The sequence below is a fragment of the Caretta caretta genome, chromosome 16, assembly GCF_965140235.1.
Source record: "Caretta caretta isolate rCarCar2 chromosome 16, rCarCar1.hap1, whole genome shotgun sequence".
Lineage (NCBI taxonomy): Eukaryota > Metazoa > Chordata > Testudines > Cheloniidae > Caretta > Caretta caretta.
Window position 1 is genome coordinate 16,803,504 of NC_134221.1, and position 27,122 is coordinate 16,830,625.

A 27,122-nucleotide genomic window follows, 5' to 3' on the forward strand; every position below is an offset into this window, starting at 1 on the left:
AAGCACTGGGAATGGGGAACTGCGGCCAATGGGAGCTGTGGGGATGGTGCCTACAAGGAGGGGCAGCGCACAGAGCCAAATGCTCACCCCCCACCCCAGGCTACAGGGATGTACTCCAGGAGTGGCATGGGGCCGGGGCAGGCAGGGAGCCTGCCCTTAGCCCCACTGCACCACTGACCAGGAGCCGCCCGAGGTAAGTGCCACCGAGCGGGAGCACGCACCCCTCCTGCACACCAACCCCCAGCCCCTCCCAGAGCCCCCTTCCAGAGCCAGAATCACATACCCCCTCCTGCACCCTGAACCCCCTCCAGCACCCCAACCCCTTGCCCCAGCCCTGAACCCCCTCCCAGAGCTTGCACCCTCACCCCCTCCCACACTCCAAATGCCTTGGCCCCAGCCCAGAGCCCGCACCCCCTCCCGCACCCCAACCCCCTGCCCCAGCCTTGTGAAAGTGAGTGAGGGTGGGGGATAGCAAGCAACGGAGGGAAGGGGGATGAAGTGAGCACGGAGGGGCCTCGGGGAAGGCGCAGGGTAGATCCTGGGTTGCACTTAAATTCAAAAAGTGATCTTGTGTGTAAAAAGTTTGGAGACCACTGGTGTATAGCAACCAACTGTCACTAAGTTCAGCTTGCCTGGCTGCAAAATAGACTGGAATGCCCCAAGGGATGGTCTGTGACTCCACGGTAAGATTATTATAGCACTTAGGAGTTCATACTTGTTACTGGGTTGGTGAAGTCTAATTATAGAACACACAACCTATCTGGAGTCTCTGCCCTGCTTCTTGACAGTCTGCCCTGAGGCATGCACTCACGGTTATGAGCCACTCCAGACAACGTGACAGTAAGCATGAAAGGACTCCACATAAAGGTATCAGAATCAAGAAACAATAGTGCAAAAGGTATCCTTGTCACTGAAGGCATCATTTGGTCCAATGGAGCTGCCACCAAGAGTTAATAGGGGCCTGCAGAAGTTTACTTCTGATGATGATGCATGAGAAGGAAAGAAACCATTCTGATGCTTAGAGACCAGGTTGATCTTGAAGCTTGAGAGGTGGCAAACTGAGTGCATCTGACATAGAAATTGTCAAGACAATAACCATTAAACCTCACACGGTCACTTTTACAGCACCGGAGTAAACTGATGTAGCTCCATTGACTTTAACAGACCTATATTGATTTACACCAGCTAAGGTTCTGGCCCAAAGAGTCTCTTTTCAGAGTAGAGCTGCTGGAGTACAATAAAATAAAACAGTTCATGGGGTTCCAAACAAACGAACAACTTAACAGCAACTCCCTGCCCTCAGTTCAAACCCGTCTCTCAAAAAACTCATGCAATTAGTATGTTAATTATGCCCTAGCTTGAATGATTGGAGGATTGTTAAAAAATTCTACCTAAGAGGCTTGAATTTATCTGCATGTAATAACATAATTTTTTAAATGGCCAGAAGATGAGCTAAAGCATGTACACTTTTGACCCCTTAAGACTAGAGTCCTTAAAGTTCACTGAAATAAGAGAAAGAAAGAGCTCAGAAGAAAACAATGTACATGATTCAAGGTTTAGAAAATAAGCTCTAGGAGGGAAGAACAAGGCATTTTCAGTCTGGATACAAGTACAAGGGATGGGATAAATCCGAGAATTCTCAAGAAATTTAAGACTGAAGTGTCTGAGTTATTAACAAAAATAGCCCGTCTCTCCATATAATCAGCTATTATTCCAGGGGGCAGCAATGTTAAAAAGGTGTTACAGATTATTCTAATTACAGACCAATCAGCCTTTTGGTATCAAGTACATTAGTTACAGGAATTGCCAGATTGGATCAGAGCTGTGGTGCAGCTAATGCAGCATCCTGTAAGGTTCAAGTAATCCAACAGTGGACAATTATAAAATAACTAGTCTAGAGGAGAAATTTCTTCCTAACCTCCATCAGTTAGTGGCTGTTATAAAGAGACACAAGAACAACTAATTATTCTCATGACAGAATCAGCTTTGGATACAGACCAGTCAGCAAAGACGGACTGTCCATGGACCAGTTACAGACACTCACCAATTATTCTAGGAAAGTTGCAGGATGTTCATACTTTTTCCTCTAATAAAGTAAAGTATAAAGTTTTATTTGTAGAACAAAGATACTGATATATTATCAACACAGATTTACATGTAACAAGAGGTTCAAGCATACAGCTGCTTTATCTTCTGAACAGATTGTTTCCACCAACCCTCCCAGCGCTGAGCCTTCATTAGCTGGGCTGTGTTTTCCTCCTTAATCTTGGCAAACTCCTCTTCCAGCTTATGCTTATATTTCTGAACAAATAACCAAAAAGAAGAAACTGGTTAAGATCAGATATACCTGCCATTTCTTTTAGTTTCTAACTCCATGCCCTGCTCTGCTGTGTCAAATGATTGTGTACTGGCCACTTGTTTTCCATATTTGACAATAGTGCTACACAGGTATTTAATTATTCATTGCCTTCTTTCCTTTCCTTTATTTAATGGGTACTGAAATAAACAAAATAAATATTTAAGTTTTGCTTTTAAGTATACATTGGGTTAAAATGTAAGATTCTCTATCTCACCTCAGTGAGTTCATGTGACTAAAGATCTACCTGTTCTAGAAGGGGGAAGGGCTCTAAGTCTCAAATCTACTTTTGTCCTACAACTCAGTAAGGCAAAGAGACGAGCTAAACTGTGTGATGAAGCTGCTCTGAGGTACATCACCTAGACAGGATGGGGAAGTTGTGAACCTTCTACCATCATTAAAACCTCCAGACCAAACAAATGATTTCTTATTCTAAAAATGAAAATGGTTTTCTTGAACCTACATTGTTTCATTTTGCCTTACCAAAATATATTTTATTGTGTAGCATGTATGTACTATATGATATATACCATTGATTAATATTACTTACATACATCTATGCATACACCATTCCTACTTCACAGGAGTGTTTTGAGGCAAGTGCTTCATCATCATTACTACACATATAAAACTGACACGGTTTTATGGTCTTGCTACCTCTGCCATAATATATATATATTTTACTGTCCATACAAAATGATTGTTGAAATAAAGTCACTTCCAGAACTGGCCCAGCAGCATTGATCTTTTATTCCCATGAGGACTTAACAAAGCACCTTTCCTCAGCTGCTGATTTTGCTGTTCTTTGAGCTATTCGCAATGTGAGTTGGAGGGCTTTGAAGGAGTCTGGAATGGAATCTGTTCATTTTTCCTACTGACCAAAGTGACGAGAGAGTGACCCTGCTAGTGGCAGAGAAATCTGAGATGACTCAGGATTTAGGATGGAAATGGGAATGGCTCTTACTACCCATTCCACTCCAAGGGAGAACTAGCCTTGTGATCCAAGACTGAAATTGCAGACTTTGGGAAGAGAAATGAGTGCTGTATTGAAACAGCACGAGGGGGAAAAGCTGACAACACTGTTACTCTCCAAACAGCAACTCTACATCATCATCAACTTTACATACAATAGTGATCATTTGTTCTGGCAACACTCATTGTTTTGTCCTATTGAAAAGTGGGGAAGGGCCTGATGGAAAAGGCTCTCAGCAGAAATCACTCAAGCACTTTCTACTTTTGTCACCATCATAAAGAAATGGAAATGAGAGGGGATTTCTAGTCACACTGATTCTGACTATAATCTTTGAAAAGACTCGCAGTGTGCCTTGGTTTTATGAGCAGATACATTTTCTTCTCTTATAGCCCCTTGAAATTACACCTCTCCCCTGCACAAACCACATAGGCTGCATCTCTTGCTTCTTTTGCTGAAACATGACCCAGAGTAGTTTTGGCTGTTGTTACAGAGGCAGTTTCTCTGCAGAGAATATGGTCTGGACCGTCTGTGAGCGTGGTCTTGGGTATTCCTGGCCAAGTCCTTAAAACCACAAACAAGAAATTTTTTAAAAACTTTTTGGTGGAGGAGGAGGAGTAAGGGAGTAGAACGATTCTACTGCTAGTTATACCTAAAGAGGAAATACAGATTTTTTTTTCCAGAAAGAAATCTCCACAAAAGCAGAATTTAGATTAATACTTGTCTTTCATATTCTTAGCCTAGGAGTGGGGAATTTAGTTATTTAAAAAAAACTAGAACAAAAAAATGCTTTGTTTTTTGTTATGTGTGAATCCCATTGATTAATATGTGGTCACATGATCAAAACAGGTAGGGTTTGTCCTGAGGTAGGCATTTCCCCCCTCTCTGAAGTACATTAGTTACTAGAGAAACAACATCGTAACTGTTGTGGGTAGAACTTAGGAAGTTCAACAAGTGTAGTGACATCAACAAGTATAGTAGAAAACTGTGTGGACAGTACCCAGAAGCATTTTTGACAGAATGTACAGAGAAGCATTCAATATATACTAGTGATACCTGCTGCCACGTTCAGTTAATGGCTTAATGTCATGGATCTCTAAAGAAAGCCCAGCTTGTTTACGACGGATTAAGGTGGAGATCTTCTCTTTTGGCATTTCAATTTCTGGGACATAGCAAAGGACAGACTTAGTAACAGCAAAACAAGATCAGCTACATATCATTGCTCCAAAGCAACTGTACAAAGCTGGATACTTTCAGTTTTCAAGAGGTAACTTTGCAAAAGTCAGTGGATCATCCAAATTCTTTCCTTTCACAGTACTCAAGGGTCTCCTATTCCTAAACCCCATCACCAGAGCACAGAAATAGTTTTCCAATTGGCCCTAGAACCCTGTTAGTAGCATCCTGAACTGCCATGTGGTGGGACTGAGGCGCTGGAACATCCTCAGGGCCAATTCTGGTTTGATCACAAGACCCAGAGTAGGGGGTGGCAGGGGTAAGGTTCTGGGCTACAAACTAGTTAACAGGCAGCCCTGGGAGGCAGCTGTAATTAGAGCATCCGGGGGCTGCATTAGCCTCCATGACAACTTAGAATTTGCGTGCACAAACTATCATTGGACCCTCACCACTTCCTCCCGTCTGTGCTGTCTATGCTGCATCTCCAAGGGGCACAGCACAGAACCTCACCTACAGTGTCAGTCAGGGAAGAAGGGAGATGCAAATATGTCGCTCTCAAGAACTTGATCTGAAATCACAAACTCTAAATTTGTACTTGTAGTTAGTCTGAAAAGCAACCAGAATAGCACCCATCCAAATCTCTGGGTACTTTTTACAAAACTTAAATTGCATAAAACTTCCCTTGAAATCTTTAGACAAGGAACACTATAGAAAAAAGCAATGGATGACAGCGTTTGGTATTACAAGTTATTCAGTATAATGAAATATAGCTATGAAAAGCAATAGGCATATGCAATTCTAGAAGGAATAGTGCAGAAGATTACAGAAGGAACTCTATTTCTCCTTTTAACAACATTTTACTGAAAGCATCAAGAAGGAAGTGGAGAACTGGGTAAGTGTTCCATTCAGTTGACTTACTTGCTACTTGTATATCATCAATGGTGATACTTTCATCCAACTCCAGAAGCAGTTTTTCTGTGAGGCTCGCTAGCGCAGAAACAAATTTCTGGGCACACTCAGCAGCACAGGCCTATGGGGACAGAGTTATCATTTAGGACTCAAGTATGAGTGCAGATGGGAAAAGTTCTCCCTCCAAAGAATCTCATCTCCTTTCAGAGCAGCTCTGAGGAGTTACACAACTCTCCAACTTTGCTTTTGTGCAACAGCTACAGAGCAGCACTTTATGAAAAGCTCACAGAGTGGCCTCTCTGGAATGCTCCGAATGCAAACACATCACTGATCAGATTGATGTAAATTATAAAATGGCACAAGAAGATCTGTGTAGTTAGACAGAATCTGCCCGAAGAGTTGCACAATATGATTAAACAGAAAACTGAAACATCCACAGGGAAAACACTCATCACCTGCTGCAATTAAGATAGCTAACCAGGAGATGTCACCATTACTCCATTCTCACATGCCATCACTACAACACTAGCTTCAGAACCCAGAATATTGTCATTATGGGAGCAGACAAATGCAAGTTCATCCCTTTCCTCAGTTTGCACTGTGACTAAATACCCCATGGGAACAACAGATTGACTACAATCTTAGGAAGCAAGCATGGTCTAGTGGTGACAGCACAGAATTAAGAGTCATATGATATTGTCTTTAATGGGGCTGCCTAAAACTAAAAATCTTTTCCAGTTCACTTTTAATGGGGAGGTAAAATGCACCCTAAACTCCAACCTCTGACCTTGAGCAAGAAATCAAATAGGTTCTAACAAGCCACAGTCTAGTATGTCATTCATACCTGCAGTTTCTGGGCGTTAAGGAGTATCCCATCAGCTTGGTCTTTTTGTCTTTTTAATTCCTTCTGGCACAAAGCCTCCAGCTGGAGTAAGTTGTCCGGGTGCCCCAGAGCTGGACGCAGTTTGTTCTTGTTCTCAGCCTTTAATCAAACAAATACATCACTAGCATTTTCTGTAAAGAATGTGTGACTAGGTCCTAGAGAGAAAGAGGGATGAGTAGAAACACAACCCTTTTGTGTATCGGTTGTAACAGGGTGGCATGCCCTTTAATGGCTAAAGGCCTGGGGCCAGCCAACCCTAGTTACTAAGGAGATACACCTGAGCAGGGATCAGCTGATTCCCCTATAAAGAACAGCCACAAGCTGCACAGAGAGAATCCCCAGGTAGATCAGAGTGGGGACAGAGAGATGACAGAGGGTGAGGGAAGCAGATAGGCTTCAACAGAGAACCCTGAGATATCAGTGATATTGTGATGCTTCTCAAGGGTCCCCTGTGTTGTGAGGCACCTCTCTATCACCTGCCCTTAGCACGAGGAAGTCTTGTTGTAGCTACTGTGGGTCAGACCCTTGATTCCACCAGCCTCTGGCAGCACTAACACTGTCCTGCAGGCCTTTGCAGGCTTTGCTCTCTCCGTACAGGTTAGCGAGAAGCACACAGCACCTGAGAACTCCGAGCATTCCTCTGGAGTGCCCAGCCCTGATCCACTGAATACTCACCGAACTTCCAGATTCTCTGCTCCCAAAGGGATAGTGCACACAAGCTTACTAGTGTCAACTAAGGATCACCATTCCACTTAACACACAGCACTTAGAGATTTTTTTTTAATCAAAGAACAGAGATTCATATGACAGCAAATAAAAATACTGGAAACAAAACAAAATCCTAACATGCTTTTGAAAGCCTGAACTTACCTCCAAGTTTAACTATTCTAGTTAAAAACATGAGACTGAAACTAGGAAATTAAATCAGCGGGTAGTTTAGGAGTCAGTGGCATAAGCAAGCAAATGAGTTTAATGTAAATGACAATAACATGTTCTGTCACACTGTGGATACCTTATGCGGAAGGGTATTCCAGCATGCCCATAAACTATACCTTTGCATTGTCCCATTCTTCCAGCTGTTCTTTGAAGAGTTGCCGGATCTCATCAGTGAAGTGTCTGAGCTGCTGCTCATGCTCTTTGAGAAGGCTGTCGATAACCAGATGGGAGATCTGAGGGAGATGTTCTTCAAACAACTTCAACTGATCCCAGAACTCTGGTGGAAAAGGTACAACCAGAGGAAGGTTTGTGTCACATACAGACATTGACGTCACAGAACCAGAAACCAATCAAACTAATGTATAGTATAAGTGCCAAAAGTGACTGGAATTTTCTTTCACAGGGATAATTTTTTCACAGGACCAGTGGTTGGAGACACACACAGGTCATGAAGCATTTGTACAGGTCTTTCAATTAAATATTTTTCCAGTGGTCTTTCTCACATAATTTTAGTAACTGACAGCACTCCAGTTACAGGTAATTGTCCCAATTCTGGTCCCACAGAAGTTAATAAGAGCATTGCCACTGACTGGAGTGGAAACATAACTAGGCTTTAAAACTGCATAATTTGAAAGCGGAGATTCCAGCCTTTTCAATGATAACAGGACCTTACATTTATACTAAGGCTACTCTGGTTCCTTCTTTTTCCATTGGCATTGGCCCAAGACTGATTTAAGAAAACTCTGGACTTCTGATCATTTCAGTTTTCAATTCCAATTGATATATATGACAACGTATTAAGCCCTAGGATTTTACCTATTAGGCAGGAATTATGGTAATCATCCGTCTGGCTCTGATAAGACAGGAGCTTTTGCCCAAACAATTCTGCACAATGGTCAAACGTCTCTTGCAGATATTCAGGCCTCGTGATTTGATGCTTATCCTTTCGGTAAAACTCCTTTGGAAGGTAAAGACGTGGTAAAGAAAAGGACTTGACAAAGTGTCCAGTCTAAGAGTAACCATTGCAAATATATCAGTACAGTGGATCTTTAGGGCTTTCAACCTCCCCTTCATTCTGTGCCACCTTTATCCTCCCCGGCTTGAACTTTACCAGCAGCTTTGACCTGAGCTCAGAGAGGGAATGTTTGCTGAGAATGCAGATTCATTACCAGATATCAGGCGTATTGTCAAATCTCTTTCCCTTGTAACTAGATCACATCCAGTCTCTGATCTCAGCTTTCCTAATCATCTTGTTATTAAGGTGATGTTCTAGTCTCTGAATTCATGACACTGAGGTGTGGTTATGGCCATTAAAAGCAGGGCATTTTGGTATATTTATACCTTATCTGTGAAAAACTGAGACCAAGACTTCTTCACCTCCATTTTGTCTTAATCTGCGCCTACCGTCTGACCCCGTTACAACTAACAGGGTTTGAGTTGTGTTGGTAATGAAGCCTTTCTATCACATAACTATGGCAGAGGTATGTATATTCATCCACACCTGCTATTCTGCCAAACAGGGATGGTATAAAGTTTAGTTATTGTTTGTACAGAACTTTAAGATATAAAAGCCAATGCATGTATTAAGTATTATTATTATTATTATTATACACTGGATGCACTAATAGAGTAAGACAAATTATTGTGGAGCTCCAATGCAATATAGTAGAACCAAATTGCTAAGCTACTACCGGAGTAAATCCACAATAGTAGAAATTTACTGCAGAAAATGAAGTTTTCTTACCTCAGCAAGATACAGCAAGGTATCATTACCCTCCCAGAGAATACAGGTGATAATCCCCTTAAAATGACTGAAACCAAAACACAATGACAATCCAAAAAGTACTTGGTACTAGGAATATTTCTGACTTTTAAAAACATTTTATCTCATTGAATATGAGAGGTACATATATTAAAATAATCATAAATACAATGTAAATAACATATATTTGTACGTTGCTGTAAGAATGCCTAAGATGACCCCATCCCTCTGGGTACAGCTCCTCTTCAAGGCAAGCAAAGACAAGAGTGAAATGCACATACAAAAGCCCATGCAGAAAATATTAGGTGTAGCATAACAAAAAAGGCAAAACCAGCTAAATTTCTACACTAAAGAGCATATATAATATAGCTCCATAGCTTCCATCATTATGCTTTTTGACAGGTTTCCACCCCTTCTCCTTTTGTGTCCCACCCCTTTTTGTCCAATGCATCAAATGATATAAAACAATCACACCTATAATTAACACTTCACATTAAGACTGTACAATTGTCTAATCTAGCTTTACAAAAATAGCAATTTAATGGTGTATTGGATCAATACTTTACGAAATACAGAGCAAACTTACTCAGATTCTTTAGGCTTCTCTCCAAAGATGTGGAACTTCTTGTCAATTCGACCTGTTCTGGAGTATTTTTGTATGCTGAAAAGGCAAAGATTTTCTACTTTATTCAAAAGAATTCAGACTTTTAATACATAGTCTCTCTCCACCCCCTCTCACCAGTTGTTTATGATACTATGGTCATATGAGCGTTATCAAATTAAAAAAAAAAAGCTGGGAAGATTTTCATGCCCCACATTTATATTACATGAAAATTATCATCTGATAGAGACGTTCTCAGGATTCTGCTTCCTATGGGCCCTCCAGATCCTCTATTTCCTGACCTTCCTTTAGAACAGATGATCCACTACAAGGTATTACCTCACGCACCTTGTCTCTCTAATATCCCGCGATCAATATCACTACAACTACACTGCATACAGATTAGCATCTAGCCACATAAATGCCCATTTAATGTGTCTAAGAGCCAACTTGAGTTTCCAAAATAGGACATCCAGTTTAGGCACCCACATTTGAAAATTATAATACCTGTGTTGTCTGTGCTATCAATAATATACACACACATCCATATATTTGGAAATTACTGTGTGTTTTTATATTACATACACACAACTTAGCATCAACCTGCATCCCCAAACCCTTTGTATTAACTGAAATAGGAGAGGGAGAGAGAAATTAATAGGTAGAGGTGAGGTTTGAGACGTGATTTGAAATGAGAGCGAGCAGATAAGGCACAAATACACAGCGCAGCTGTTCCAGATGGTAGGCACCGCTGGGGAAAAGGCTCACACCAACAGTAGTGAGAATGTGTGGGAGGATGGAAAGCAGGCCAGTGTTAGACAAGAAAGAGAAGTAGACAAAAAAAACCCCACATACACAAGATGCTGGAGTTTCTCTTTCCATAGTCCTTACCTCCCCACTGACAACTTTTTGCTTACAGAGGTAGACATCTTGGGTCCTACAGATAAATTGCTATAAAGAACAGCGTTCTGGGGATTTTCAGCCTGCAGATTTGAAACAGAACCTCTCTGTGCTGTGGGAGCCTGATAAGTTGCTTGATAAATCGGCTGATAAATCCCTTATAAGGAAAGAAGTAAATTCTGTAAGTCAAATTTGAAGTCATTTCTATACATTTATACAGCATGTGTTTTCACTTCCATGCTGAGTACTCCTCACATTAATTGACACAAGTGAAGAGAAAACATCAAGATGTTTCTAAATTGGATTCAGCACCCGGAAGTCTAGGTGCTACTCTATGCAAGATGTAGGTATGCTGCCCCAGCAGTTACCCAGGGAAGGGCTCCTTGCATCACCTTTGGGTAGGGAAGAGGTATGAGCCTCTGCCACTCCTGGCTTCCCTCCAGCCCCATTCCATGTATATGCTCATGGGAAGAGAATCTAGAAACTAGGAGCTGCCCTCTGCACCAGATGCAGGCCCAAGATCCAGGTATATCTCACAAAGGTAAGAAAGGGCTCAGGGGTCTTATTCCCTTGCAGTGCCATTTAAGACAAGGGTAAAATCCAGCCACAAAAGAACAGTCTGCTTCATTGTGTTTTGGTATTTCCACTTCAGGTCCTGAACTAAATTAGAAACAAAAGCAAGTGGAAAACATACAGAGAAGTTAAGCAAACAGTTTCTGAACCTCAGAAAGGTTTGGATGAAGATATGAGCATATTTTTATCTCATCCAAACCAATTTGTCCCTGCCTGATTAGATACTTCTTTCATAAGAAGTTGGGTTCTTTTCTGGCTACAGCTCTCCGCTTTCATTTTTCACACCAGAGTTTAAGTCCAACTTGAAGTACTAAGTGACCTGAGTTTGATGGCCTCAACTCAGCCTCTGGTGAATGTGTGTCCTCATAAAACTACCACATGTTTGACACAAATGGCAGTGTCTGCTTAAGGGAGGCTCAGAAATGAGCAGGTATGGCTAGCCCAGAGTGGACTCTCCATGTCAGAGGGAGGTTATTGATTAGGCAGCCTGAGAAAGCTCACATTGTATCATGTCTAGGACCAAGGCAAGGATGTGGGAAGAGGGCTTACTCTATTACTGGATCTCCATCACGGTTACATTTTCGAAGTGCTGCATGGGGTTTAGCTCTAAAACTCCTATTAACCTCCATGGGAGTTATATGGAGAGCTGCCACTTTCAAAACCTCAATGGAATTACATGAACAGCTGCCACAAACACTTTACCTAAACCAACATAATCCTTCATTTAAAACAAAACAAAAACAAAAAAGAGAGAGAGAGAATATCACTGCCTTCTCCTAATGGGAGTATATATGCACTCACATAAAGATATAGGGATAAGTCTTGTCCCCTGTATACTGACACATATGGTTGGGGACAAAGAGTGTGTAGGGGGCCTCTTTCCTTCTCATAAGCAGCAGGACAGGATTCATCCAAACCTCTCAAGACAGTACTAGGAGATATGGCTATCCAGTATGTTTCCCTGCACACCATATCCCAAAGGATGTCTGGTGCACACATACCCAGTCAACTGGCATGTATGATGCAAGCAAGAAAAAACATGGCCTGTAGTAGGCTGATATGTACTTTATTCCTGCTCAGAGGTATAAATATATAGTCACATATTAAGAGTTTCCAGTTAAAATATATATTTCTTTCTGTCAATCCATAAGAAAGAAAACTTCAGCAGTAAAAAGACTGCTTGCATACCTCCTGCTACTGACTGTGAGCGATCATCTCTCTCATGCCGCAGTTCTGGAGATTTCTTTGGTTGCTGAATTCTGCAACAAAAATTAAGAGCTATGTGGCTTCTAAATACCCAGCTACCAGTTCTCTATTGTTGTCATGGTCTGAGAGCACTTTAATCTCTGAGATACTGCCTAATGTTAGGGCTAAATTTACAAATACACGTCTAACTGCAATAATTTGCGTGAGAACAATTCAAATGATCTAGCATAATTGTAAATTAGAAGTTTCTGCAAGCACAATTGTGCACTCAAACATGCTATTGAAAAGGTCTGGAGCTTGCCATTTCACACCATCCACTGTCTAATTATTCATTAACGTTTATACATTTTCCTCATACTTTTACCTTTACGTAACATTTTATCTCCCTTTAATTCAAACAATGCCCTTGAAGCCAGAAAACTAGTAGCCAGTTAACATCTATTTTTACAGCACTTTAGTTGAACTAGTGAAATTTAATAGAACTAGTGAAACCTGAGCCATCCTTTGTAGGCGACAAATCTGATTAATTGTCACAGATTAAAGTGCCATTAGAGGAGGTTTTGGAATTAATTGATAAACTTAACAGTAACAAGTCACCGGGACCAGATGGCATTCACCCAAGAGTTCTGAAAGAACTCAAATGCAAAATTTCGGAACTATTAACTATGGTTTGTAACCTGTCCTTTAAATCAGCTTCTATACCCAATGACTGGAAGATAGCTAATGTAACGCCAATATTTAAAAAGGGCTCTAGAGGTGATCCCGGCAAATACAGACCAGTAAGTCTAACATCAGTACTGGGCAAATTAGTTGAAACAATAGTTAAGAATAAAATTGTCAAGACACACAAAGGAACATAAATTGTTGGGCAAAAGTAATAAATATGTATTTGAATTGCTTACACTGCCTTCTGTGCACAACATGACAGTGAGCAAAAAATTAAGTAAGTTAAAGGACTAACAGCTTTAGGCACAGAGAGCATTTACTTACTGGAGTAAATTTTTGATAACGCTTACTGCTACATCATCAATTACTGACTTTCCAATTCTGCTTGGATTCAACAGTGGAACATTATCTGCCCCCATAACCATCATCCTACTCTCCTCTTTGAGACTCTCTGATCGGATTGCAGCTGCAATGGAACCTCGTAATGCAAACTCTGTCTGAGTTGGGATGGGGTCCTGGAAGTGAAGGAAAACAAAATTAGATATTACTAAAGAGAACAGGAAGTTAGTTATACTATTCCATGGAGGTGCCGGCTACCATCTGTGCTGCCCCACAGGCTAGATGAAAACGTTTTATAACTTAGAAACATTTCCAATTGATTTTTCCCTTTTCTGCAGCTATGAGAGGTTGAGAGTTAAGTATAACTATAATTATTACAAGCAATCTTCAAATAAATATAATTAATAATAATGATGCCTTCTAGTTTACAAAATAAAACACTCTATAAAGAAGATGTACCAACCAATAAGGAAGATTAATCACCTGATACAAAATCTGCTATCCCATCAAAGCCTTCAGCAAGTGCATCTGAATTCCTTAAAGAAACCTTTAAAAACACACTCAAACACACATGCATGCACAAGCACAACCTCTCATTAAGGATCACCTTCTACAAAGTGCTGAGCATCTCCTGAGTAGTCCTGAGCACCCTCAACACTTGATAGCCTCATTGGTGGTTGAAGGCACTCAGTACCTTGCAAGATTGGGCCCTATATCACCACCTCTTGGGCAGCTTGTGATCATTTGAAATTCAATGGCATACGTATGCTTTACCTGAAAATTCAAAATATGGATTCTGAAAACCTTTTAAAATACAGGAGTAATCAAAATAGTTTGCATTTGAATAGTAAAATTCACCCGAAGATTACACAAAATATAGCAATTCTGGCTCCTGTTATCTTACAGTACAGAAGGGGATGATTGTTGTTACCAGTAGGCAATTGAGATACTTGCTCCTTTTTTTCAGTTCTTTCATCACAGTTTTGGCAAAGTCATACAGTTCTTCCGAAGTCACAGCCTAGTTAAAAGGAAAGGATAATGTGGATAGCATTTTGCTCAATATGGTAGAAAATTTAGAATGTACCAAACATGTTGACATATCACATCTGTCTGTCGAAGATGTTTCTAATCTGTTCTATCACTTGTATCTAGGCATTCGTGGAAACCAAGGGATCAATTCACTGCCTATAGAAGCTGATGTTTTTCTTTTTTGAAAATAATTTTGAGTGTGAATATGCTGGTCAGGAAAATGAAGGACTAGTGGTTTTAGTGTCTCTACCAACGCAACTTCTCATGACTCTTATCAGCTGTGATATAGTAGGGCGAGGAAGCATGGAGAAGGAACTTTGTTGTGTTAATATCGATGGAATAAATGGACCCCGAGAGTCAAAGGTGTTAACCTGACCCTATCACTGAAAAAACACTAAACAGCTTAACATGATTGAGGGTTTTGAGTACAGAGACCTCGGCCTGCTTAGCCCAGGGCAACAAATGTCATTAAAAATCTTTATAACTTTTTATTAAAGATACAGAAAAAGGAAGGAAAAACAATTAAATCATTTAAAATGTAGAGTATTAAGAAAAGCTTACATTTTAAAAATATCCCTTATTCTTTTTTTAGCTGTAGAGAGTTTTTGTAGTGAGAACCTCCTGTTTGACAGCCTTTTAGATGGTAATAACTGTCCTTTTTGGGGAAAAGAAAAAAAACAAGCTAAGATGGTCTGGAATTGATGTTGTTGTTGCTGAAATCCAGTCCTGCTTCCTTTAAGACTACACAAAACAAATACACACAGAAGGGGAGAGCAAAGAATAGCAAAGGCAGAAAATGCAGCATCTGTCTCTGGTGATGACTTTCACCTGCAACCTCACTGCTACAGAAACACATGGCCTCATCAGCCACTCCAAAACCTGGCAAACTTGTTGTTTAGGGCACTGGTTTTAGCTGCCTCATTGGTCAAGGGCTCATGGCACTGTTGCGATAGAGATAGTCTTGGTCAGTTAAGCCAGACTCTTATTAAACAGAAGGCAAAAAAGAGAGCGATAGGAAAGAGAAGAAATAAGGTTGGGAAGGTAAAAGACACATGACACATTCCAGGTGTTGATGTGTGGATCCCTATTTCTGGCCTAGTCTGGCCAGGACATCTCTCAGGATCAGGTTGACGAAGGCCCAATGGTATCATGGTGGACCCCGTGTCATAAGAGATGATAGGAGTGTGAACCATAATGATAAAGTTAATTCCTTTCAGTCTACTTTTCCTTCATCCTGGCATCTTGATTCCCTCCCCTGTCTCTTTTTAAGGATCTCAAAAGGACCAAGTAAGACAACCTTCCAACACATCAATTTTAGTTAATTAATTTCCGATTCCATTCTCTTTTGTTCACCAGTCAGGATCTTAACATAGTCCTTGAGTAGTGGTAGTAAACTTTTGTTTCTTCCAGTCTTGCTTCAAGTTTTGCTCATTTTTATAAACAATTTTGTGTGACAGGCTGAGTTGGCTCTTTGTTACCTTGGACACCTTAGAGTAAGCCTCTCCACAACAGCTTCTTGAGCGAAGAATGCCGCGTCAACTTGTTTGGTGATTTTTTTGATGTGCACAAATGGAGACTCATTTCAGGGTGAACTAATTTTCCACTTATGAACAAGGTCAAAATTTAGAATTTGAACTCAGTGCTCCTCAAGTAAATTGCCTATGCATTAACCTACTGTGCCACATGACCCTGGATGTAGCTGATTTTTTATTATGTATTACAAATTTTTCCTTTGTTAAACAGTAGGCAGCTGCACGAATCTGATAGTTCACTGTTCCAAAAGCAGGTAAAAAGACTTTCTGATAATTTAAAGAGGATTGATTGGCACTGCCAGTTTTGCAGCCTCATTACTAAAAATTCATGTTTCTCAAAAGCTTTATTTATATTCTTGGGTATTTTTCTTGACTTTTTTTTTTAAAAAAAATCTATATATTTATGTGTGTGCACTTTTCCTATTGCTGGTTTGGCAATATCCTCCTTTTCCCTCTATAGTTCAATACAATATGTCATGCCAGTTTGACTACAATGAACTATGGTGGATACTAACAGACACACACAAACATGCACATCATACAGCTACATGATGTCTCTTTGGAACTTACTTCTTTATCCACAGTAGGATGAGCACAAGCATCTATTTTCTTAAGGAATTTCTCCAAAGAAGAGTTTAATGTCTGTGCCTGGAAATTGGAGTTTGCCACCTAGAACAGAAGCAGATGTTAGTGAAATGAAAACCCAGTTGAGATAAATGAACACTCAAACATTTATAGAACTATCAAAAGATTTCTCCAGGAGAGAGCAAGCACAGAGATCCTCATGAAAGAGCATACTATTTATTTTCAAAGAACAAAAACATTGACTCACTGGTACCCAAAATGGAAGCCAAATTCAGTGATTTACAACAGTAACTCTTTTTTCATGGCCTATATTGCATCAACCAGATGGCTGGTCTATTTAGTTGAAGGTGGTTAAAGTGAAGTGCTGCAAACCTAGGGTGCGATCCTACTTGACTGCAACAGGAGCAGGATTGGGTCCTAGATCCCCAGATTCAAGGCTGGCAATGACAGAGGAAAACACAGTCCTTAAATAATAGATAAAAACATTGTACCTATGTCCCATCTGTGCATTTGTCTCTCCAAACCCAGCCAAAACCCCTTTGGATAGAATAAGTGAAATATATAAATGATTGAGATTGAACCAAACTAAAGTTCTGGAATTTGTATTTGTACCTCTGATTTGATTTTCACTTGTAGGTTTGTTAGAAACCTCTGGATTTTCTCCATGAAGAGACGATCCACTGCAAGATTATGGAATTTTGTTTCAAACTTGTTGATAACCTCAGTAGCCTTGAAAACAAAAGCCAAAAATCAGGAGATAAATCAGTCTTAAACCTGTCTTTCTTAGCCTTTAATAATAACACTTAGCATTTATATAATCATTTTCCATTATTATCATGTCACACAAATATTAACTAAATCTAAGAAAGTCTCACAACCAAAATCTAGGAACACAGGGGATTACAATGGTTACATGAGCAGTAGCCAGGAATTTGAACACTAGAAGGGAATGAAGATCTGCCCACTTGCTCTAAGTAGTTTGACTCCATTTTCTCCATATCAATCATGATTAAGCCTTCAATGAAGTCAATGCGTCCCGTTTCTTTCTCCAGACGCTTACAGAAGAACTCCACCTCTTCTGGAGAAAAGTTACCTCCCTCTGAAAACAATCTGAAAACAATAGGTGAGAAAGGAAAGTAATTGTCTTAGGGTTCTGCCACCTCCTCAAAAGAATCCTTAGCTGAACAATCCCTATTATATATATTTTTTCATGGGATGAAAACACTATTATAATATTAGCAATACACTTTTTTAAAGGATGAACTTGAATTTTATTTTGCTGACTTGACAATAAATTACAGAATTTAGGTAAGGACACAAGGAGAGAGAGAGAGAGAGAGAGAAATAAAACCATACAAGCCAGGCAAACAGAGATTGATATAGAAATAAACACACTCGCACCTCCCCCTTATACCTGCAAGCTTTAAGAAAGTCCACGTTTGAATCTCGTAGTTTCCCCAAGGCTTCTTCTAAATAGTTCCGGTAACTCCGCAGGGATATTTGGATAACTTCTACATGATTAAGCAGCTCTGAGTGCAGAGAGTTGCTTAGAGCAACCAACCTAAGAGCAAATAACAAAAGACAGCCTTTTCAGGGAAATCTATGGAAGACTAGACATTCCTTTTTAAAGGCTGCTGTGTCTTAGAGGTACCAGAAGAATGAGAGTTTAATCAGTGCGCTTCTGTTTCCCTTCCATTGTGAATGTTTTGATGTGGCAGCATACAGCAGACACACTACTAGCAAACAGTCAGTGGTATGAAAGAGGAATCTCATACATGTGCTATCATAACCTAACTTGCCAATTGCTGCTAGTATACAGGATAGGTAGCCTGGATAAAATCTGGATACATGAAACAAGCTTTTTCTACTTTATTCTAAAATTATTATAAAATTCACCAATGACTTTAGTTTCTTAGCAGGGAGATAAACCCGAAAGAGGCTTTACTTTTCCTATTCATATTTATGAGGTAACACATTAAAGAGTAATGGCACAGAAGGTGTTGGTCTTGAGATATTAACTTCTACTTCTGCCAAAGAGACCTGGAGTAACTGACTTCACAGTACCTGGGGTTTCTAGGTTTTACAGTGCACTGAGAGAGGAAACAGAGAGTCTAACTGAGTTAACCAAAGGATTTCTTTGTAACGAAGACTATCACTCAAAGGAATGGAGATTAAAGTGAGAAAAGCATTCCACGTGTCTCCCTTGCAAAGGATATTATGGAAAAAAAGAACTCAGCGTGGTCCAATCTTTATGTTTATTCCATAGTTTGGACACCATCACTGTTGTGAGAAATAGTTGTGTGAGCTAAGTTAGTACATATACGCAGACGGGCACACACGCACACAAATAAATGAATGTAAATGGAATTTTCCTCTTATTTATTTACACATTGTCATTTCCATTTGTTATTTCATTTTTGCCCAAACATTATTGGACATGCCTTCTAGTATCCTGGGAATGATAAAGTGTGTTTGTATTTAATTTTATTTTTCACACCATTGTTCCCTCATTATTATAATTGCCGTAAAACATGGGTGAGAAGCCTAAAAGTAGCAGAAGAGCAATAAATACTGTACTAAGGCTGGATAATGATAAATGTCTCAGATACATGAGCTTTTTGATCTCAGCGTGTACAAGTATCTGTTCCTCTATGCCGAAGCTTTTCTGTTTTAGATCACAGAGTCATGTGACTGTACGTTATACAAAAGAACCTGGTAAAGATTGTCCCACTCTGAGTTATTGTCCAGCTGAAGGTGGACAGAACAATAATTAGATCAAATGATTCTACCTCAGTCAAATGAGCTGTCTGGCAATCAAACAGTATGATAAATGCTTCAAAGAATGATGATACATGCTGCTGTTCAGGAAATCTGGGATAAGGCAGACTCAGGATGCAGTCCAGGAGTGGGAAACCTCACAAATCATGAGACTCATGATGTGCTTACTGTTCAGCCTTAGTGGAACTGAGGAAGATGGCCTCCATGTCCTGGATCCTTCTGCCGAAGTTCTTGCTGATGTTATTTTGGTCCTCTCTCAGTTTCATAAACTCATTTTTCTCCTTGGTCAAAGCTTCCACCACCCCTGCACAGTGACACTCCAAACGGTCTTGGTGAAGAAGCAACTCCGCTGAGAGGAAAGGAAAATACTCTCAGATGGCCATTGCCTCAAGCTTGGATTGAGCCCGAGCATGACATGACCGCTCCTGACTTCCAACACAGGTGACTCTGCCTTACCCCAACAACTAACCACTATGCTCAGTAGAAGATGGCTGGTGGTGTGAAAAGAGGGGTGAAAACAAACCAAGCAAATCTCACATCAGCCATGAAATTAGCACCGAGAAGAGGAAAATTTGCCTTTGTATCCCTGACTTTTCTCCCATCTCTGAATGCCTCTCTGACTTCTCCTGGATTTATTTCAAACTCAATATGTTAAAATGTGAATTTCTCCCCTCTGCTCCTATGCTTTCTCCTCTCCCTCCCTTCTCAGTCATTGCTGACATCTCCACTATCCTTCCCATCACCCAGACTTGCAACCTCAGTAGAGCTGGTTGGGAAATTTCTTGTCTGAATGATTGTCCAATGGATGATGCTCCTTTTGCAAAGCCAAATTTTTCTGTGGGAAAATTTCAATTTTGAAAAAAAAAATTTGATTTTCCATTAGGAAAATCAAAATGATAGCTTCCCAGTTCTCTGCCTGAAGGGGAGCTGCAGCCAGGCTTGTCGGGAAGCAGGGAGACTGAACGTCTTGGCTGTCCACCTGCCCTCTCCGGACGGGAAGCAGGGAGACTGAAAGACAGGGAGGCAGAGAGCTGGAGTGCTGGATATAAGAGGGAAAGAGACATTGACAAGAGCCTTCCAGGCAGCCAGATAGCAAGCTGACCTAAAATGAAATTTTTGGAATGTCTGTCCTGCGAAAAATATAGAGGTTTCTATTTTTCATCCCAAATGGAGATGTAATTTTTTCCTACACTTTAACATTTTCCACAGGATAGAAATTTCATTTTCTGGCCAGCTTTAAACCTCAGTGATACCTTCAACACCTCAATCCTTCTCCTACATCCAGGCTCTTGTTAAACTTTGTCACTTCTTTCTCTAAAACTATTCTAAAATCCCCTCTTTTTCTTTTGTCTGCCACATCAAAACATTATTAGCTGAATTTCAAAGGTACTGAGCATCCACTGCTCCTTTTGACTTCAATGGGACCTGTGGATGCTCTGCATTGTTAACTATCAGCTCAGAGGGTCATTCATGAATCTCTTCTTAGTGTGAACCAGGAGAAAACAAATGTGAGCTATGAAAAAGGAAAGTTAAAACCCCCCCACAATATGTAAGAAACTAGCAAGTTTAGGGTAGGAGCTGGAAAAGGTCCCTTGAACCCACATTATTCCCCAATACTGAATCAATTAACACTAGCCACTGTTGTGCCACGTTATGAGTCACACCCAGAGAGCTCTAAAAAAGAGATGTGATGCCCAAAGTGAATATATGTACCAGCTCTGACATTATGGATATCCTTTTCTATGTGCGCGCGCCTTGGCTGATGCATGTGAAGACGCAGTTGCAGTTCCGAATTCAGCTCCTCTTTCTTGGCTGTTACAATGATCCAGGAGTTGGACAAGGATTGGGGAAACCACTTCTCGAGGTGCTCAAAAAAGCAGAGGCGGATCCTACGATTGAAAAGCAAACACATTGCTTTGGGAGACAGAGTGAATGCATGTGTGTGAGAGACAAAGGATTTCATTTCATTCTCACCAATCACACAACAATCAAACATAAATAATGTTAGCCTGCCCAACTTGTTATTCTCTTTACAGCATTTCAGTTCACTCATCCTGCCCTGGATTTCTTTGATATAGTTAATCCACTGCTTTCAATCGAAATACAACTGCTAAAATACAACTGCAGAAGAGCTGTTTCTTTGTCAAAACGAAGGATAAGAAAAGGGACTTGGAGGGATAGGGTTCAGAATTTTGAGCAAGGAATTGGAGGCTAGATGCTTTGAGTTCATGGCTCTGTCAGTGCTTTGTTGTGTGACTGGACAAGGCAGTAACCTCTCAGTGCCTCAGTCTTTAAAATAAGGATAACGTCTTCCTCACAGAGGTGCAGTAAGACTTAAACGTTTGATAGAATGCAATATAAAATGTTTCTTATTATTCTTTTGGAAATAATAATAACAAGGGGGTAGCATTAAGATAACTTTTGGATGCTCATTCAAACTTTACCTCCAAACCTTCTGAGGTGTGTTAATTACTTAGGGGAAAGAAAAAAGGACAAACTAAACTCTACTAACTCTTTCTTAAGCTCTGTAAACAAGCTGTCTGGTACAAGCACATTCTCCAGGTACACAGGAAGTGTTTTTTCTGCAAATGCAGCATAATAGATCTCGGAGGTCTTGGTCTTGCCTGTCTCCTCATGCCCAAGGACTGAGTAAGTGTTCCCACTAGAGGTGGTGAAGACTTCTGCTATTACTTCACAGCTTTCAGCCTCATTGTAATCATGGAACAGAACCTAGGAAGGTAACAGGAAATCATCATTTGTTATCTTTGCTACTGACAAGTTTTTAAAGACCTACTAACATGGGCCATATACAGGTTAATGTTGAGAACCTATAGATTTCAAGAATCATGAGCCATGTTCTGATTCCTAATTTGGAAAACAAAGCTATAATGAGCACGCAAGTTTGTGCATCTCAGCATGCTGATACTTTGCTGTTAGCCTAGCAGTGTTTGTGCAAGGCAAAAAGTAGAAGGTAGTCTTTCCATTTTTTTCAATCTACAGAGAAATGAAGAATATCCTAGTACTTCAGGGTGGTCACTAGCTTCAGGTCACCAGTACCTCTGTCAGTGTCTCCAGGAATAATACAAATGAAACTTTACAGCATAGCCAGCAAAAGGTCTGCATGATTTGGATTTTTTTTAAAGAACCTTATTAAGATCTGGATACAGATATATCCTCTTTGCTGAGTTTTATTATTATTTCAATCCCTTTGAAACATGAGCTGCAAATGCTCGGATATATGGGCTGAAAGGTTGTCTAGTTTCACTATAGATTTTGTAATTGCCTTTGTAGTTTTTTGTTGAAATGCTCTTTTGTAATTTAGAGAGAGTTTCCTCAGCTCTCCCTATGTCCCCAAAGCAATATTACAATTAGGAACTAGTTTTTCTTTCTGTCAGCTGTAAAATACACAAAGCAAAGAGTGATTTTCAGCTGAGACAACCTTTGCAAAATGACAGGTTTCAGAGTAACAGCCGTGTTAGTCTGTATTCGCAAAAAGAAAAGGAGGACTTGTGGCACCTTAGAGACTAACCAATTTATTTGAGCATGAGCTTTCGTGAGCTACAGCCACAAGTACTCCTTTTCTCTTTGCAAAATGCTTACTGGTTCCCAGTTGGGTTGACCTAATAGGACCATTAATGTCAGGGGATGAGAAGAATTCCAGTTCAGGATCGTGCTGCTGAAATGTGCAGAACACACACGTGGCAAGGCCAGACATACGGTGAGGGACTAGTACTACACTAATTAGTTAACTTTGTTTTAATGTCTTGCCACCAACTCCCAACTATTCAGAGGCACGCCACTCACATAAAAGGCTCTGTTACATTGCGGCACTGACCATTTAGGTTCTCCACTAAGTACAGACCTGAAAAGAAAACATTGAACTATAGAGATAGTGTTATATCATCCCCTTGGGCTGACAATACTAAATGAAGGAAGGAAACAGACCCACGTCAGAAAAGTCTCTTTTTGGCTGTTTCTTGGAAAAAGGACAGGAAAAGTGCATGAGGGAATGGTCATGCACTAATGTATGGGCTTCACCATCTCAATACAGAATCTTCAGCTGCTCTAAATACCTAATGGTACATATTACAGAACGTCACTAAACTAATACAGGAAAGACCCATATGTGCTTTGGTTGTATAAACATCAAAAAGATTTGCATTTGTGCTGAAGCTGATTTATTTTTATGAAGAAATTAGACCTACCTCAGACTCAGGAAGAATATCTTTCAAATAATCCATTTCTTCAGACACTTGTGCAGGACTATCTCCATCCTCAAATGAATTTGCTTCACTTTCTTCACTGTCCTCTAAGTGTTCAGTTTCTTCACTTTCTGGAGCTGTGCTCTCCTCATCCCCTGGTTTCTCTGTTTCCTCAGTTTCTTGTACAATGCTCTCCTCATTCTCGACTGTCGTTGTTTCTTCAGTTTTGTTTGTGAGGCTCTCAGCCTGCTGCTCTGCTTCTGTACTTCCTTGTGGAAAACTCTCAGCCTGTTGCTCTGTTTCTTCAGTTTCTTGTAGAAGGCTATCCCCTGTCGCCTCTGCCATATTTTCAACTTCTGAGTCTTCAACAAATACTTCCCAATTAAAATAAGACAGAAACGTCATCAGTCACATTCCAAAGAAGCACAGATTAAAAAAATAAAGATTTGTACTCTTGAGACATTACCTTGCTCTTCATATGCAGAGCCCATCTCCCCGGATAAGATTGAGAAGAAAAAGAAACAAAGGTGACAAGTTACTTGTTTAGAATAACATCAAATTCACTTCACTTTCCAAAATTAATGTACTCCATCAGCATTTGAAAGTTCAAAGTAATAATTTATCATTAAAAGGAACTCATTTCTAAAATGTAATCCAGATTTGAATGATTTTTTAATTCTAATTTTTCTGTTTTAAAATGTAGGTGAAGTTGTTGAAACGTAGGCCATGAAAATGACAGATTTGAGACTAGGATGGAGGTAAGCACAGTGTGGGCAGATGATGCAAAAAGTCTCCCTCACTCAGCTCTGCCAATGAACCTCAGTCCTATGGTGGCCAAAACTCTTCTTCATTTGATCTAATCTTTGATTGATCAAATCTAAATGGATTTGAATGCAAGATCCCCAACAATGAAACAACAATGCATCAGCCAGATTTCAAATCATAAGAAGTTTGTTTTCTTTATACCTGTTTATAGACTTCCTTTATGCCAAAATACTGGCCAATGGATGCACTATAAGAAATCAATTCCTTCAGTATAGCTTCTGGGTAGGATGCTACCATCTTCACAATGTCTTGGTGAAAGGCCTCATACCTGTCAAATACCAGGTTGCTATTTAAGAGAATTCATTACATAATATAATAAAAATTAAATGTGAACATAATATACATCTGCATCTAATATGTGATCTAGAAGTGAAGTTGTTGGCATAAATCAATTTCCTGACCTATGCAGTCCATTATCTAAGATCTTTACTTTCCAGGGCTACTGCAATGTTCTTGTGATTAAATCATTAATTTTTATGCTAGCATATCCTGGACTAGCTTAGCATAATACAGAACACTAATGAGGTCAACCCAAGAAATTCAAATGAAAGACATTTTTTAAAAATCACATATTTATTTATTTGTTTGTTTCCCCCCAACTCTTTAAAAAAGCAGAGTTCTGCGCCAACAGTTTTTTGCCCACTCTGAGCAAATGCAATAAGACAGGAGAATACATTATTTGACATTAGTCTTCCTGAAGGTGAAGTAGCTAGTGCAATTTTGGCTTTTCTACAAATGCATTCAAAATACAACACAAATGTGATTGGAATGGTCTTATCAAGATTTGGACATCCCTCACTCGGAATGTTTGTCACATTTTCTACAATCCAGAATACATACCCAGCTCTAATGTCATCCAGAGAAGCAAAGGCCTTTCCTAAAAGATTCTTCAGCTTTCCCTCAGAGCTTTGTGTTCTCAGTTTGTCCAAAATTATATCCAGATTAGCTTCCCTTATCTGGGCCCATATGAAAAACAAACAATAAGCATAAAGCTGTAAGAAGCCCAAATATTTCATATCTATTTAGGATTCAAGTAATTAGTTTCATGTACACGTCTGTATTTTAATTATACATTAGATAATACTTTAAAGGGGCATTATTGAGGCTCAAAATTTGATCTAACTTGTCTCCAACTCCTTATGTCTATTTACGGACAGTATGTTTTCCCCCAAATCAGAGGCATCAGTGCCCATTAAAAAAGAATAAGTGATCACAGCACTATGTGTATTTGCCCATGCATGTAAGAAAGAGAATAATGGAGAGAAAGAATATATATAAGGTAAGAGAATTTCAGTTTTAAGCTATCAAGAACTTATTGTAAAGAGCTAGCACATGCCTTGTGAGTGTTACATGCATTTACTCCAAGGCTATTGCTCTTTTGCAAACACAACATTTGTCACTGGCCAAGGCAAGTGATGTGAATCTCAGCTCACCAAAACTACTCACTGCAGTCAGGCACTCCAGTGAACCACAGGAAGAGTCAAAGACTCACCTCTGCTTCTGGAGAAAATGGATTCCTCAGCTACCTCCAGAGTCTCACTGACACCTGGACTAGTCATGGTGGCCCATCATTTCAGGACCAAAGTAGTTACTGAAGATTCTAATGGATAGAATTTGCCCAAGCAAAAGAACAGTGAAGACTAGATAACATGTGAGAACACCTCTGTCTCAGTTCCCATCTGGGATGTTTGGCCTGGTAAATTCATCATCAAGCAGCACTACCTCATCCACTTCTTTGGGGCTCTATCAAGCCTGGTAGAAGTGAGATCTTGATTGATGAACAACAGACATCCAGACTAGGCTTCTATATCCAGTAATTCAGTCACCATTGGCACTTACTGCTTCCTCTGCCAAAGGTACAGGGAGATCAGGGAGACTGCACAAGACATTCCAGAAGGGGCAAAGTGATCTTACATAGAGAGGGGAGACCATGCTGCTTTCTTTCCAAAAGTTGACAGGTACGAAAATCATTTAAAGATTCTGAACAATGCCCTGAAAATATCCTTTTATCAAGCCACAGAACACAAATATGATGTGATAACTCAATATACATGCATGGTTCTGTAACTGCATAAGACTTTCCTTGTGAATGTGCATGCAACCGCATATGAGTAATAATAAGGTTCTAGTTGCTAGAGCTGGAAAATACCAATTTAGATAAATGAGGTCATTCCCCTGTCAATAATAAGATATAGTCTCCCTCAGAGGATGTATCAGATATTAGACTAATACACTTAGCAGTATGCAGCCACCTTCTAAACGCAGAAACCATGAGAAACACTCCCATTTTAAGTTATACTTGCTATAAAGGATTCTTTGGATATCAATAGCATCTTTTTGCTAGGAAGTGGTTTCTTTACACCACACCAACATTTTAGACTTTTGATTGTACCTGATTTAGGTTTTCATGTTTCCGCCGGCACTCACTCAGTTTCACCTGAAGTTCGTTTTCTTGCTGGGACAGTTTGAGCTGATGTTCATCCCAAAGGACAATAGCTTGCTGGAAATATTTGTACAAGTCTTTGCAACCCTGTTCAATATGTTTAGCCAGATCCTCAAAGTCTCTCTAAAACAATCAAACGGATAGAACAAATTATCATTAAATTATTATTAGACTGATATCTGGGAGTAGAGATGCATGAGTAGTAGGGGGATAGCTGACTTGCCAAGGCTGCCTGGAGGAATCCTACAGTTACCTGATAAAGCAGAAAGTACAGCAAGAATCAGAGAACACCATCTTTTTTCATGTCACTACCATCCAATCTGTTCTTGCAACTGTGCTAATGGGAATTATATTACCATCAACAATATAATTTCTAGCATTACCACTTTCAATGACATATCATACGATTAGAAGATAGCACCACAATGCTGTTTGGGTGGGGGTGTTGGAGTGG

At 40.0% G+C, this 27,122-nt stretch overlaps 1 protein-coding gene across 4 annotated transcripts in view; it reads right to left on the reverse strand.

Annotated features, from left to right (window-relative positions):
• Window positions 1–2,090: 2,090 nt before the first annotated feature.
• Window positions 2,091–27,122, reverse strand: part of CCDC180 (coiled-coil domain containing 180) — a 39,948-nt gene continuing 14,916 nt past the window's right edge. For 2 of the 4 annotated variants that reach the window (XM_075120292.1, XM_075120291.1), the window contains 25 exons: window positions 26,618–26,791; window positions 25,066–25,181; window positions 24,367–24,493; window positions 23,867–23,891; window positions 23,404–23,774; window positions 21,711–21,928; window positions 20,912–21,087; window positions 19,367–19,547; window positions 17,835–17,981; window positions 17,386–17,530; window positions 17,033–17,149; window positions 16,406–16,504; window positions 14,179–14,292; window positions 13,260–13,450; window positions 12,252–12,322; window positions 10,482–10,647; window positions 9,576–9,650; window positions 8,972–9,038; window positions 8,044–8,185; window positions 7,344–7,504; window positions 6,253–6,390; window positions 5,418–5,529; window positions 4,383–4,488; window positions 3,752–3,890; window positions 2,091–2,301 (listed from right to left, as the gene is read on the reverse strand). In XM_075120292.1, coding sequence (XP_074976393.1) covers window positions 2,170–2,301; window positions 3,752–3,890; window positions 4,383–4,488; window positions 5,418–5,529; window positions 6,253–6,390; window positions 7,344–7,504; window positions 8,044–8,185; window positions 8,972–9,038; window positions 9,576–9,650; window positions 10,482–10,647; window positions 12,252–12,322; window positions 13,260–13,450; window positions 14,179–14,292; window positions 16,406–16,504; window positions 17,033–17,149; window positions 17,386–17,530; window positions 17,835–17,981; window positions 19,367–19,547; window positions 20,912–21,087; window positions 21,711–21,928; window positions 23,404–23,774; window positions 23,867–23,891; window positions 24,367–24,493; window positions 25,066–25,181; window positions 26,618–26,791 — 3,510 coding nt within the window. In that variant the 3' untranslated portion in view covers window positions 2,091–2,169. Of the gene's footprint in view, window positions 2,302–3,751; window positions 3,891–4,382; window positions 4,489–5,417; window positions 5,530–6,252; window positions 6,391–7,343; window positions 7,505–8,043; window positions 8,186–8,971; window positions 9,039–9,575; window positions 9,651–10,481; window positions 10,648–12,251; window positions 12,323–13,259; window positions 13,451–14,178; window positions 14,293–16,405; window positions 16,505–17,032; window positions 17,150–17,385; window positions 17,531–17,834; window positions 17,982–19,366; window positions 19,548–20,911; window positions 21,088–21,710; window positions 21,929–23,403; window positions 23,775–23,866; window positions 23,892–24,366; window positions 24,494–25,065; window positions 25,182–26,617; window positions 26,792–27,122 lie in introns of those variants that run through there. The other 2 variants (XM_048822918.2, XM_075120293.1) reach the window with 2 other exon arrangements.